Here is a 16,161-nt window from a genome sequence, read left to right on the forward strand (position 1 = left end):
AGGTTTATTTGTCTGGCTGAGGGGCTCTCGAACCACCTTTCTTTCCAGATCCAAAGCTGTGCCCATTATGTTTTAACTTTCTTTCCTCTATCTCTAACTTGTTTCTGTGTAATTATAACCATGCCTCTAGCTCTGGTCAAATGTCATTCTAACATGTTGCTTTTCAATTAATATTGTGAAGCAGCTAAGTCTATACATTTGCATCTTATATTTTCATGAAACGTGGAAGAAATGACAATTCAGGGATAAATGAAGGAGATAGAATTTGATTCCCTCTTAAAAATCCAAAAAGACTGCCCTTTATACTTACAATAACTGTATTCATATAATTGCTTCCAAATTAATTGTACTTGATTTTTAAATTATTCCTACTTACAAATGGTCCCCCCACCACTCTGCCACTGTTACTCTATGCCATAACCAATCATCGACACTCATAGCCAGGGTTGTAGGTAGAAATGTGACCATCAATCACAAATTCTCCTCTTCCTTAGGAGGTCAAATATTTGTCTTCATGTAACCCAAATGTAGCATTTCAGCTAAATTACAGATCATATCTTCTTCTTTGGACTACCCCAATTAGCACTGATAGAAAATGAGTATTGATTCACAAGGCTACAAGAGTAGAATACAAACTTTAGTGTATCAAACTACAAAAGTCTTGGTGCATAGGCTCAATGAGGGCCTACATATCTAAGAGGATCAACTTACTTAATTACAGAGAGGCTCATGCCCGTCATAGGCATGTTTTTTTTTGGCCAAGGAAATTTTCAGAACAAGGGGAGATGAGGAGAGGTGCTGGAGTCTACAGTGAAAAAGTATTCATACAAATAAGAGAACAGACCTGATAATATATAAACTTAAATCTTATTTTTAAAGTTCGATGCCAACTCCTCTATGAAGTCTTTTTCTATTATCAAAGGAAAAAGTGTGTGTCTCCAAGGCTGTGTTAGCAAACCTATGGCATATGTGCCAGAGCAAGTTGCTCCCTTCTTCCTCTCCACATGTCCCCAAGAACATTTCTCCTATCACCCGCCCCTCTGGGATAAGGGAGTGACTCATATGCAGCGTGAGGGTTGCAGTTTGGGAACTGTCTCTAAAAGAGCTGTTCCCCTCCCCATCTTCACCATGCCTGATGACATTTTTTCATATCCCCAGTTCCTCTGCTTCCCCTCCAATGGGTGCACACAGAGGGTAAGGGGGTGGGTGGGAGAGGGACAGAGCACTCAAGTTACTCCTTTCCCCCTCTCCATACTCACTGAGGACACTCCTCACTTCACCTACTCCTCCACCCAGCAGCCCAATGGGAGTGTTTCCCCTCCTGTGTGGGGTGGGGGTTGGGGGACTTGGCATTCCATCTATAAAAGGTTCACCATCACTGTTCTAGGGCATCTTTTCCCTTTTTATAGCATTTTGTCTAGAATTTTATACTTATGATAGTCTAGTATAGTTACATGCAGGTCTTATTCTCTCGGGCACACCTTACTTCCCAAATTAAGTTATAAGGTATTAAGAGAACCTATCTTTTGATTCATGCTATTGTACTCAGGCACTAGCATAGTATGTATTCATACACAATAAAATTCCACTAAAGCTAGCAACATAATTGTATATATTACCTTTCGCTTTTTGTGGCAAACTTTCACAAGCAGAACTTCTAGGGTAACAGAATTTTGTTCATTCTCTGAGTTTTGTGATGGCTTATCTAAACAGAAAAATCAACAGTTTAAATTATTTTGAAAATACATTATTTTACTTATGACCATTTATTTATCTATTGAAATTGCTATTTCCAAACAAATTCAGAAAAAATTTTTAAAGTTAAACCAATTTTTAAAATAGTTGAATGACACATGTAAAATAGATATCATATTGCTTGCTTTCTCAATGGGTAGGAGGAGCAAGAGGGTGGGAAAGAATTTGAAACTGAAAATTAACAACCAACAGAATTTTAGACCTGGAAAAAAAATGTTCAATGTCTTTTAATCTATATATGTATTTCTTGTATGGTTTAAAAATATCAAAGTTTTAATTTTTACTTAGGTATGACTATAAAGTGCCTTTAAAGGGAATTACAACTTCCTGTGAATGAGTTCTTGACTCTTCTTGAACTACTGGATCTAGACTTGGTGAGACTGTTCTTAAATCTCTCTTAGAACTACACATGGTGAGTGAAAAAGGCTGACTCCCTTAGCTTCCCTGGAGGAACTAGCCTCTGAGGAGCTCTTGATTTGACTTCTAAAATCCTTGTTAACTGACTTTTAACCAATCTGGCTGGGGCCTCTGGAGCCCTGTCAGAGTAAAGCCAAGACTTGAATACATTATCTAGTTCATTAAGCTAGATCTCTTACTCTACCCTCTTCTCATTTCTCTACTTTCACTCTCCTGTATTTTATAAATAAATTGCTAAATTTATTGCTATTTTATTTTATAATTTATTTTATAAATTGCTAAAATCATGTTAAAATTGATTTTATTTAATTCTTGGCGACTACCCCTTTAATATTAGGTCCAACCAAACCATAATTCCCCCCCCCCATTACACATTAAACTCCTACAAAATATGCTTTCAGACCCACAAATTAAAAAATCTTTGAAAGACAGTACTATATAGAGACTCCCTTTAAATTTGCTTTTCATATCCAAAGTTGTATTATTTCCCATCCTTTAAGTAGTATAGTTGTAGAGAAGGCTTAACCTCTGTGGAAAGCCCAAAAACTTTCATCCCCACTCCCTTTTTTGTATCATGAGTTGGTACCTCAGAATTGTTTTAATTTCACTATCTCTAATTATTTGTGATTTAGAGCATATTTTCATGTCTATTGATAGTTATGATTACTTCTGAAAATTACCCATTCACATCCTTTGACCACTTATCAATTGAGGAATGGTTCTTATTCTGGTACTATTAAAGTCCCCTAACTTCCCCCACTTTTTTCTTCAATCTTGGTATCCTTAACTATTTTTTTCTACTTCTATTAAATAATTCTTTGATAGTCTGATTGGTAAGGAACTTAAGTAATTAAATTGGCAGAGAGAATGGAGTTAGGCCGACCCAAGTTCAAAACTGGACTTAAAACACTTACTAGCTATAAGACTCTGGGTAATTAAGTTGCTTAATCCTGTTTGTCTCGTTTTCCTCTTCTGTTAAAATAAGCTGAAGAAGGAAATGTTAAGCCACTCCTGTATCTTTGCCAAAAAAAAAAACCCAAATGGGGTCACGAAGTCAGAAAAGACTCAATAACTAATTGTCATTTTTATTCTATTCAATATCCATAAGCAATTAATTCTTTAGATGTTTCTAATTGGGTGAAGTTTTACAACTCCTTTTTCATATATCCTGTATGTCTTGTCTTGACAGGTAGACTCCTAAATATTTTATGATCGGTAGTTATTTTAAATGAAATTTCCCTATTTTTTTCCTTCTGGGTTTTTTCTTTGGAGGGGGGTAATATGCAGAAATACTGATGATTTATGTGGGTTTATTTTATATCCTGCTACAGTTATTGTTTTGATTGGATGTTTAGTTGCTTCTCTGGAGGTTCTCTAAACTATCATGTCTGATCTATGAAAGGTGAGTTTCAATTCCTTATCTCTATTTCTTCAATTTCTTTTTCTTGTCTATTTGCTATAGCTGGCTTTGTTAGCACAATATTGAATAGTACTTGTCATAATGGACATTCCTGCTTCACTGCTGATCTTAATGGAAAGCCTTCTAGATTATCCCCATTACAAATAATGCTTTCTGTTTTAGATATATTTATCATTTTAAGGAAAATTCATGTGTTTTTGAGGGTTTTAAATAGGAATGGATGTTATATCTTGTCCAAAACTTTTTCTGCATTTATTGAAATGTGACTTTTGGTGTTATGGTTATGTTCAATTCAGTTTCCTAATACTGAACTAGCCCTTTGCAATATACTGCTGCAATTTTCTGCCTGTATTTGCATCAGTCTTCTTTAGGGAAATTGGTCTAGTTTTTCTCCTTTGCTTTGAGGCCTTCCAATTTAGATATCAGAACTGCATTTGTGTCATAGAAGGAATTTTACTAAGATTCTTTTTTTTACCTTTTTGAAACAAATTTATGTTTATGGGATTAGTAAAGTGTAGTAGAATTTGCATGTAAACTTATTCAGTCCTGGGTTTTGGTTTTTGTTATAAGTTGATCACTTTCATTACAACTCTTCAATCATGTTGAAGAAAGGCAAACCGTTTGTAAACTGAAAGGCTAGTCAACTGACCTTCAGAAACTAAACAGGAATAATGAGGACACAAGACCTGTGAGATCATCAATAGAGGGAGTTCCAATTAAAGAAATATCACCAATGCAAATATCCACTTTCTCTAAAGTTTACAGTCTCAGAAAGGGGAGGGGACCATACAAGTTAAATGAGCTGTCCAGAGATATGCAGCCATATTTGAAACATGCCTTCCAAACTCGAACATCAAGTTTCGTCTTCAATATTCAAATAAAATAAATAATTAAAAAAATTATAATAGGCCTTTAGAAAATTTGGTTATAATACTTTATAAAAGGTTTTAAGGGGGCAGCTGGGTAGCTCAGTGGATTGAGAGCCAGGCCTAGAGACGGGAGGTCCTAGGTTCAAATCCGGCCTCAGACACTTCCCAGCTGTGTGACCCTGGGGGCAAGTCACTTGACCCCCATTGCCGACCCTTACCACTCTTCTACCTATGAGTCAATACACAGAAATTAAGGGTTTAAAATAAAAAAAAAAAGATAAAAAAAAAGGTTTTAAGGAAAGTTAACATGCTATGCTGAATATGGATAATCAAAACACTTTTACATTTCATTGTAGCTATAACCCTAGTCCAACTAAGAAAAATGAATATTTTAAAAGAAAACTCAAAATTCTGACTTTGTTCCTAACTCTGAAAAAAATCCAGAGGAACATTAAGACTCAAAACAATGCTTACTAGAGTTCATTATATTTTTTGAAAATGTGGCTGTCTTCTTCTGCTAAAGAGCCTTAAGTGATCACCCCACAGCATCATGTATTGTGCTTTTTTCATTAGTCTTTCAACTACTCTAAACTTTTTAGAGCTGATATACTCATCTTTGTTAAATTCCATGAAAAAATTACTAAAAAAGATGAACATGATATTCTGAATGGCTTAGTGCAGTGATGGGCAAACTGTTCCCCCAGGGCCAGATCCAGGCTGTAGTTTGCCCATCACTGCCTTAGCAATTCCCTAATCACTATGTCCCCACATCCAGATGTAATGATTAGGGAATAGTTTGCCCATCACTAGCTTAGTATATTCATTAAAAAGTTGTATATTTCAGCAGTTTGGATTCCATAACTCATTCTTATATTCTTTGCTGTTCCTCCCTTTCCATTATCATTGCACAGGCTAATCAACAAGCCTAGAATGCATTTTCTTCTCTCATCTTTATTTCTCAGAGACTTGGGTTTCTTTTGAAACTTAACTGTAGGACCATCTTCTACATGAGGAATTCCTGTCCTTCCCCACTGCCCATTAACTTGTATTTATTTGGTATGTATTTCTCAATCATTTGTCTGCGCCCTTTATATAATGTAAGCTCCTTGAGATTCATTCTGTTTCTGAGGACTCTCTTTATTTGTACATTCAGGGCCTGGCTCCATATTAGGTGCTAAATAAATGCTTTTTTAAACTGATCATTATATGCATACACCACAACCTTGATCTCGCTGTATCTTAAGCCCTTATCTTCCACCTTAGAATCAATACTTTGCATTGGTTCTTTTTTTTTTTTAAACCCTTACCTTCCATCTTGGAGTCATTACTGTATATTGGCTCTAAGGCAGAAGAGTGGTAAAGGTAGGCAATGGGTGTCAAAGTGACTTGCCCAGGGTCACATGGCTGGGAATTGTCTGAGGCTAGATTTGAACTTAGGACCTCCTGTCTGTAGGCCTGGCTCTCAATCCACTCAGCTACCCAGCTGTCCCCTTGTATCAAACTTTCTAAGAACAAAGGGAGGATAAAAAAGGGTGCTACTAGTAAAAATGAACACAGTGAATAAAAACCCAAGCAACTTTAAGAATGGTACACAAGATAAATACCATAGTAACTAACATCCTAGAGTCCTAATTTCAAGAAATACCTGCCAAGCAATTTCCTTTTTTTTTTTTTTTAAATTGAGTAAAATAGGCAGACAAGGAAGTCAGGTCTTGGAAATCTTAATAGGGGCCTTCTCGCCCTATTATCTGTTTCTAATGCAAAAAAAAAAAATCTACAAAAATCAATTGATGAACTTAGGGAAGAAATGTCAAATTTCCCCACATAATATTAGTTTTAATCAAAGCTACTTATAGGGAATTATTTCATAGGAAAGCAAGCTAATGGCTATTTTTTCTTCTTTTGCAGCAATGAAATAGCTTTACAAGCTTATTTTTACATCAAAAATTTCAAACAAAAAAAAGGAACAACTTTTAATCTGTGACTTTGGAAAAAATTTTGATGTCTGGTATAATTTTTAGAGAAAAATGAACTTATTTAACGATTACATTTACTCTCTTAAACTGCCTTCTAAGATATACATATTTTACTTAGGTCCCTGTAAAGTGCTAAATGAACTGATGAAATTTAGAGATCTCTTTAATTCATAAGGGCATCAAATATTCCAAAAGTATTTATCAGAGTAACTCAACAGAACAAACTGAATTAACAAAATGAATATTTCCAAAAAAGTGTGCTCAAGTGAATAATGGTTATTTTCTTAAAGTGAACTAGAGACCAAATAGTAGCCTTTGGTTAATTTCTATAGTTATATATAGCCTAATAAATTTCTCAACTAGAGATATGCCAAAAATGGCTGAAGGGATCATTTATTTATTTCTGAAAAAGATACGGATGAAATCATTCAGTGTCAACCAAGCTAGTAACTAGTCTTTAAAACACTCAACTAGAGTTTATTTTTAAGTGCCTACTATTGCCAGTAGTGGGCATGGAAATGTCTCAAGACATTTTCTGACTTCCTCAACCTCAAGGACTTTAAGACTATAAACCAACTACAAAATAAATACATTGTTATATGGGGAAGGGAGACCAGTAACTATAGGGATCAGAACTAAATTTTAATTAGCTTTCTGAACATACTATGGAATCCCCAAAATACAGGTGTATATCATCCTAAGGTCTTTTCTTCTGATGAAAGGCACATGAATTATTGTGATTATGCCTGTGGGTTCTAGAACAAAAGTAAGTCATTAAGGTGATTCTGGACAATAATTCTTTTTTATGTCAAAGTAAATAAGCATTTTAAGGTTATAAATTTTTATGATGATGAATGATTACCAATTTGAAGATGAATACATGGCATGTTCATGTCCAATATACCCATGAAGACCTCTATATTCTATAATGGTGAATTATAAGCTTTCCCACTTTTACACTACCCAATATATCTTATATTAACTCACTGATATGTAACAATGTATGAGATGATACCCAAGTCTTTCCCCACCTCAAGATTCTGTAATTTTGACATTACTCTCTCGGGGCATGATCCCTAGGAATTATGGTTATTTAAATGTTTTATGCCGCATGTTTATGAAGTTTTTCTAATAGCATTAAAGGATACTTAGAACAGCAGAATGATTTACATGGATTAAGATGAGAGCTGAAATTGGACCAATTCAAAGATAATACAACTGATATTGAGATGATCATAAGACAGATGAAGCAAACTGATTTTGTATCAAGACTGGACTGCATTATTAGAATTGATGTCTAGCCTTAATGTCAATGCCAAAATGTACCTGAAAACTTAAATAGGTAACAAAAAGGCAATTAGAAAATACGGCTGAAGTCCACAATATCTTAGATACTCTAAGTTCATAGATAGGCACTTTAGCTTGAATCTTCCAGAGGATCACAAGCAATAACTAGTAACTAACTGGTCAATAAGTTAATCTCTGGAGAAATAAAAGATTTTTTTTTCTAAAATATTCACTGAGTGATCATCATAAGTAATTTTAGAATTACTAGGAAAGGAGAGGGGGCATTTTACACATGTACAAAAATCATTTTTCTGTGGGAATGCCAACATTATTAAACTTTTAAAAGGTACATACCATTTTTGTGGAAGAAACCAGTAAATGTAAGCTGTAGATGAGCTGACAAGCTAAACAAAGAAAAGGAAAAATTAGGATGTGTGCTCAAAGTTCATGATGACAAGACTGGTTAATTTAAATTCCCTGTAAAGTACTTGGGATTGTGACGTGCAAAATGAAAAAAATTAAAAAGTTTTTTTCCTGGCCAAGTATACTTTCTACCCCCTCATTCCTAATTTTTATTCCTAATTTTAAAATAAATTTACTTCTGGCTCATACACTGAAAATCCTACTTTGCCTACCTTTTTAAAGAGAAAATCAAGAGGATGAATGTTTTCACATAGATAATAATTCTGTTTTGCTATAAGAAGTTAGAAAAGGAAAACAGATGATCCAAGATTACTTTTCTGTGCTTTCGTTTCCCTACTGGTAAAGGGGATATTTGCCTTTCTGTTTTCGAAGTGATGCTGTTAAAAGGATGAGTGAATCTATATAAACTACTTTGTGTTGTATTCTAAGGACATAAAAATTTAACAAATTTTTGCAAAACATTTAATTACTCTCCTCTTTAAATTATGATGGCCATATACGTTTAAACACTGCTTCAGAATCAATTCACTGGGAACAATTTTGTTTTCAATGTGTACATTTTAATTCTCATTTAAAAGGACAATGAAAAGAAGAAAGCATTTAGATGATTGTTTTAAAGGCTTATAACTAGGAAAGAAAATTACAGAAAAGACACAGATGAATCAAATACTGAGCAAAATTTCAAACACATAAGACATCTTTTATAACCTCACAGAGTTAACTCTTGGAGAGCTAAGAATAAGAACATAGAATCAACCGATTAGGTGGTCACACTAAGCATTTGGTTTCAGGTTGTGGCAAGTGATTAAGGAAAGGGGTGGATGTTGAAAAAATGGAGGTAAAAGACTATTCATTCAAGAAGTTGGTCATAAAAGGAGATGGTTTTAAATGAATTTTTCCATGAGATTCAGCGAAAAAGGACTGCTGCTAGAGATTAAAGATGTAAGATCTAGAAGGAACAGAGTACAGGTAGAAGGGTTGGCCTTAGACAGACTAACTTTCCTCTGAGGAAAGGGAAGGACTGAGAAACTGGGATTGAAGGCAGGTCTTCCAGGGTAAAGGTAGGTGAGAGTGAGCTCACCCTAGATGACCTCAATCTCCTAGGCAGTGAAGTAGGGCTATTTGTCCAGAGCTAAATGAGGAAGGGTCTTTAAAGAGAATGAAAGGATGAAATTCCTGTTTTGGAAATGCAACAAGTAATGCAATGGTGATAGATAAAAGCATTTCTGGGCAACAATGAGACCCTATAATGTTTTATAATAAATTTTGAATAAAGCATAACATAGGCATATAGCCATTAAACTCTTAAATTGCCAAGAGAAACATAATATATACACTTTTAAGTTTTATGGGGCCATGTCAACCATCTAGTCCAACCCTGTCATTTTGAAGATGAGGAAACTGAAGCTTAGAAATTATATAAGCTGTCATCCTATTTCCTCTTGAAAACAGGGCAATTTTATATAAATGCAAAAACGTCTCATTTTATACTGCTAATTTTGATATGTTGATTTAATCCAAACTGCATCTAATTATGCTAAAGTGAGAAGGGGAAAGAATTCTTGCATAACCTTTGCCTAAACTAAGCCTCAGAATCTTAACTGTAATTTTACCAAAGTTTCAGAAGTTACCATTTCTTAATTCCTAAGCATTAGATCACTGTCAAACACAACATACCAAGTAGTTAACATAAGTCATTTGAATTATCAGTAGTAAGCATAAATATACCTTGAAGAACTTTAGCTTTTAAACATCAAGGCCCTTAGATAATTACTACCTTGAATGATTCAACATTTTTCCTGATCATGAATCAGATTAAAAAACTTCCATCTATTACATACTCCAGCCATTTAACAAATGAATTCTGTGGTTGAGCTCACCTCACCAAGACTAGAAAACTCAAAGCCTATCTTATAAATATTGGTCAGTCGCTTGACCTTTAAAGAAAAATTCAATAATTCATTCAATAAACATATTATTGCATGCCTGTTAATGTGAAAGGCACTAGAGGGATGGGTTGAAAAAGGAAAGGACAACTGCACAGGCTATTAAAAAAAAAAATCAGACAATTTCCCTGGTTTTTTTACAAACAGAAATCAATTCCAATATACAGCTGAAGGCCAGGAGAAACATCTAGTGAATTCTGCATGACCAAGTATCACTTAAATGTCTACCACGACATTTACTGTTTAATTTCTAGCAGCCAGAGGAAAAAATTATCATCATGGCTTTCTGAAACACTACTAGAAGGGAAAGAGTAACCATTAAATTGGCTCGACACATTGCTAATCTTCCTAAATGGCAAAATCCTCCTAGTGGCTCCCATTCAAGACCCCTACAACAAGAGCTGCCAACATTTATCATCTGTTCTCCAATCCTTCCACGTTTGCTCATTGGGCCTCCCAAAGAATGTTTCCCCCCTTCTCCTGAGGCTTCTCTATACTTGTTGAGTCTAAACTTTGGTCTAGTCCTGGCTCATCTATCACCTCAGCTCTGGGTTACTCTTTTCATAGCACTATCACCAATCCTTTACATGCAACTCAATTTAGCAATCCGTAGTCAGTCATCAAGACTTTATTAAGCACTTGTGATATTTACTATATACATCCAGACTCTGTGCTGTTAAAACTTAGGGATATAAAGAAGCAAATAGAATTTGCTTTCAAGGACACATTCTAATGGGGAAAAGAACAAGCAAATAAACTTCAACACGCAGGATCTGTGCAGTGCAAATGGAGTGCAAATTTTAAAGGGAAGATGCTTGGAGAAAAGTGGAGGGGAGTGCAATAGAGGCTAGAAAGGCCTCTTGGAGAAGGGGGGATTTGAGCTGAGTTTTAAAGGCAGGAGGTTGAGCATTCTAGGCAAAGACAGACATTCACAGGTGAAAATCCAAGTCCATGATTAAGGTAGCTAAGGGCCAGTGGGTAAAAGGCTATCATCTGTTTCTTTCCACAGCTTCTTTCCCTCAGCTGGACTACAGACCCAGACTATAACTCTCTGTACCCTGCCTTGTGTCTTATACTAACTAGTAGGTACTCATGTTTATTCATGATGATAATACCAAACTAGATTTCCATTTCTTCAGAGGTGGCACCTAAGCTGAAGTTTTCTACATCATGAGCAGTATTTAGTATAAAGCTGACACTTTCTAAATATGTGCTCAACAGCCAACATCAATTTCGGAGGACTGATGCCAGAGACATGAGCCTTTCAAGAAGCAGAGTAAGAAATACTACAAGAAATGGTCAATGCAGAAATTCGCTTTTTTATGAATATTTGTTATAAGATATTTCTTCCCAATAGAAGGAGCAATGGGGAAATATTTTTATCAAATGAAAACAAAATTCAGACACAGCTAAATACACAGAATGACTATACATAACACACATTATTTTGTATTGCAGTTATTTGTGAGAGTCAATAAGTCTGACCACTGAAACATAGTAGCTGTGTGCTCCAGAGTTAGTTGTAAGCTCACCACTGCACCGGTGGTGGCCTTTATTAGTTGATTCAGTTTCTTCTTTGGGAACTCTTTATATAAAATTATATAAAATAAGAGCTAAACTGTAGCTTCAAGTGGGGAAAAAAAGCTAAAGTTCCCCTGAAACAACCCACATGTTGGATTCTGAAGGCACTTAAGGGTTTCTAAACTAAACTATTGAAAAAGAGTCACTTCTTCACTTTTTCCTCTTCCATTCTTGTATGAAACTTATGGTTTGAACTTGTCATTTTAATTACAGAATAATTAGAAACGTGGCATAGTCACAAAAGGCTGGACTTAAGAGTGAGAAAATACTGGGCTCCAGGCCCACCTCTAAACATCAGGAGATTTGGCTGTTCGTTCTTCTCAAGAGCTCAGGCACTTTTTAAAAAAAAAATCCTTACCTTTTGTCTTAGAATCAATACTGTGTATTGGTTCCAAGGCAAAAGAGCAGTAAGGGCTAGGCAATGGGGGTCAAATGGTCACACAGCTAGAAAATTAGGTCACATTTGAACCCAGGACCTCCCATCTCTAGGCTTGGTCTCAATCCACTGAGCTACCCAGCTGCCCCCTTAGGCACTCTTTATTCCTGTAATTGGAGAGGAAGGGCTGACCTGCATTGGTAGATGGGAGTTTCCATATTTTCATGCTATGAGTTCCCTATATCAATATAATCACAGGTCTGGTGCCCATAACTATCCTATAAATTAGTAAAAATATCCATTCTTTAATAATGACATCCATTTTGGATGATTTACTTTCCAAACCAATTTAGATTATTTGTGGCATTCCCAAGTTTCCTCAGTACTTCAAATACTTAAGATCATGTTTTTTTTTTTATTATAAATATATTGCACCAAACAAATATTGGGTCCCAATGTAGTTTCAAAGATTACCTCTTGATTAAGCACTTAAGAAATTATTTAAGATTAGATACATTTAAGGCATCCACAGATCCAAAGTGTGACAAGGTTGTGAAAAGGTATTATATGTGATGCACTGAAATTCATTACAAAAAAATCTAATGAGTATAATGAAAATTTTAAGGACTTGAAAAGCTGACTGATGGGAATTTATTACTAAGAAATATCAAGAGTTTTAAAATGTAAGCAATATATAGCATCTGAAAATGACAAATTGTAGTTTAGTAGCATATACAAGTCTATTTAAGAATATCTAATTGATAAATTTCTCTTACTTATGGATCCACTCCCATTGCCTGAACAATTATCTATCAAGCAATAAAAATGCTGATATCTTGCACTAAAACTCCAAAGAACTTTCATACAGAAACAATGTTATCAGTGCTGGTTAAGGTCTATATTACTTCTTTTTAATTCTTACCTTCTGTCTTAGAATCCAATACTAAGTAACAGTTCTATGGCAGAAGAGCAGTAAGGGCTAGACAACTGGGGTTAGTGAGTTTCTTGAGGCCACATTTGAACCCCAGGTCTTCCTGACTCCAGGCCTGGTTCTCTATCCACTGAGCCACCTAGCTAAGCTGGCCCTATACTACTATCAATTTCATGGTTGAATTATAAGAATTAGATGAGCTTTTGTGGGCTATCCTAGGATACCATCAACTATTGATAACATTGTTTCCATATGAAAATGGTTTCCTAATTCCAAATGACTTAAAAAAAAAACTTTTGAGGGGGCAGCGTGATAGCTTAGTGGATTGAGAGCCAGGCAGTCCTGGGTTCAAATATGAACTCAAGACACTCCCCAGCTGTGTGACCCTGGGCAAGTCACTTGACCCCCATTGCCTAGCCCTTATCACTCTTCTGCCTTGGACCCATTACACAGTATTGACTCCAAGACAGAAGGTAAGGGCTAAAAAAAAAATAAATGGAATTTAGAAGGTTAAAAAAACCTTTGACAATCTGTTCATAAATTAAGAGATAGGCTCTCCATGGAAACATTCCAAGTTTACTATTTTTGGGGGGGTGGGGGGCAGGGAGGGCAGTAAATATGAGTTTAAAAAATATTTGATATAGCAAAATCAAATAATTTAATAAAGTATTATTTAGAAACTATTAAAAATCTTTTGTTGGATATATATTCTCAAAAGTTAGTATGTTATCCATTCAAGGACCAAGAGTATTAGATTTACCAAAAGGCTTGAGAACAGTTACTGGCTCTGCAGGTATTACCTGTATGACCTTGAGCAAGTCCTTTGACTTTTATGGGGACTTTTTAGTTTTCTGCAAAAATAAGAGCTAGATGTTTTCTTGACATCTTTTAATGTGGCCCTATATTTTGACCTGGGCAATCTACATATTCAGTTCTGAAAATCATGTTCAGAGGGGCAGAGACATTATGAACATTCCAGTATTGTCTATATCCCACTTCAAATGGAATGATCGGCCAAAATACTAAAGAGGTACAGAAAAGAATCAATCAAAAAATAGCAGTTAAGTGGCACAGTGGATATAGCACCAAGCCTGAAGCTAGGAAGACCAGAGTGCAAATTTAGGCTCAAACACTTACTAGCTGTGTGACCTCAGGTAATTCACTTAATCTTGTTTGCCCTTAAAAAAAAAAAAACAACAAAAACAACAACAAAATAAAACAAAGAAAAAAAACCACACACAACTTTAGGGTACCTAGGTGGTACAAAATGCCAGGCCTAGATTGGGGAAGACATAGGTTCAACTCTGGCTGCAGATACATCCTGTCTCTGTGACCCTGGGCAAGTTACTTAACCCCGATTGCCTAGCCTAGCCCTTGCCACTCTTCTGTCAAGAGAACTGATACAAAACAAACAAAAAACCACTATACAAACACACAGAAAATGAAACTGCCTCTACTCACAAGGAGCTTATGCTGTCAGTAATGATGGAACTAAATAATGTTTTGCTTAAAAAAGATAAACTTGAAGAATAAATCTATATAATCACTGTCTTAAGGAAGAAGGCATATCCCTATTTTCTCTTGCTCTAGGTCTGGAATCAAATTAATGGAAGTTACATAGAAAGAGCTCAATTCAGAGACAAGAGCTACCTAATGGCAGTGGAGTGGACCAGCTCAGGAAGTAATGAGTGCTAGAGAAATGGATATACCAAAGTTGTTCAAATGGTGCTGGATACTCATTGGTCAGGAATGTCATAGAAGGGATCCCTGTATTAGATGAAATTCTTTTATGGGATCTCATCATTGTTATCAATTTTTCCCTTCTATCACACATACATGCTTATAATTTACCTTACCTATGAGACTCTTGATCTCCTCTCATTTTCTCTACTTTTGATAGCATGTCATCAACTTTAAATGTTTTCCTGTTAAAAAAAAAAAAACAACATAAGTTAATTGCTTCTCAATGGAGAAAAACAAAAACTGAATACATTTTAATGGCACTATTAAAAAATGGTAATTTTTGGTTTAGGCTCATCTAATGCTTTAAAGCTAGATTAATCAGATAACTGATAGTCCTTTCAAAAGAATTATATAATAGTAAAGCAAGCATATGTAAATCATCACTAATACTTGTTGAGCATCTGAAACCTTTCAATTTATGCTTAAGAGATTTTAAGTAGATTTTGTAAAAAACATAATAAAAGAAAAGACCTGGTCCACATATTATACCAAGCCTGTTAAGTTCTTATTTTTTTTCCTTACATAACAGGGGAAACTAAATTTTAAGTCAAATAACGGTTGATCAAGTTATAAAAGTTCAAAATTGACTGGTAAATCATTTCATGGAAGAGAAAAATCTTTTAATAAAATAAAGTATTAAAATGAAGCACTGTTACTTAAGCATAAAATCTCAAAGCAAATAAAGCATTAACAGGTTCTAACAAAAATCTCACCTAAATTCTTAAGGACATCAAAGGGGCAGCTGGATAGGCTCAGTGGACTGAGAGCCAGGCCTAGAGACAGGAGGTCCTAGGTTCAAATCTGGCCTCAGACACTTCCCAGCTATGGGCAAGTCACTTGACCCCCACTGCCTATCCTTACCACTCTTCTGCCTCGGAACCAATACACAGTACTGACTCCAAGACAGAAAGTAAGGGTTTAAAAAAAAAAAAAAAAAAAAAAAAAAAGTAAAGAAATTTTAGTGTACATTTTTTGTAGTTTCTTAGAAATGAAGTCTTTTATTTTTTAACCACCACAGTGGCTTCTCAAAACCAGCAAAGCTATTATACCCAGGAGTTTTCTTAAAAGTATCCATTTTTCACAAGATTTGAATAAAAATGGTGCCTTCAATCAGGTATCAAAAGCACTCTCTTGGAATACCAACTAAAGCTTCAGCCAACAACAGTGGCAACAAACATTATGGTGGCTTGTGTACCCTAGGGGATCTTAGGTCAGTCAGGATGAAAGTGGACCATTTGTTTTGGCTGCTTCCTTCTGTTGCATGTGTTTTGTGAAGGAAACAGTAATTTTTTAAAAAATATACTGTCAGGGGCAGCTGGGTAGCTCAGTGGATTGAGAGCCAGGCCTAGAGACGGGAGGTCCTAGGTTCAAATCCGGCCTCAGACACTTCCCAGCTGTGTGACCCTGGGCAAGTCACTTGACCCCCATTGCCTACCC

At 35.4% G+C, this 16,161-nt stretch overlaps 1 protein-coding gene across 1 annotated transcript in view; it reads right to left on the reverse strand.

The window, feature by feature from the left end:
• Positions 1–16,161, reverse strand: part of SUZ12 (SUZ12 polycomb repressive complex 2 subunit) — a 48,386-nt gene that overhangs the window by 16,150 nt on the left and 16,075 nt on the right. The window contains exons 3-5 of the mRNA XM_044675579.1: positions 14,838–14,906; positions 8,079–8,161; positions 1,620–1,705 (exon numbers count right to left, since the gene is read on the reverse strand). Coding sequence (XP_044531514.1) covers positions 1,620–1,705; positions 8,079–8,161; positions 14,838–14,906 — 238 coding nt within the window. The remainder of the gene's footprint in view (positions 1–1,619; positions 1,706–8,078; positions 8,162–14,837; positions 14,907–16,161) is intronic.

This window comes from Gracilinanus agilis, chromosome 4 (genome assembly GCF_016433145.1).
Source record: "Gracilinanus agilis isolate LMUSP501 chromosome 4, AgileGrace, whole genome shotgun sequence".
Taxonomy (NCBI): domain Eukaryota; kingdom Metazoa; phylum Chordata; class Mammalia; order Didelphimorphia; family Didelphidae; genus Gracilinanus; species Gracilinanus agilis.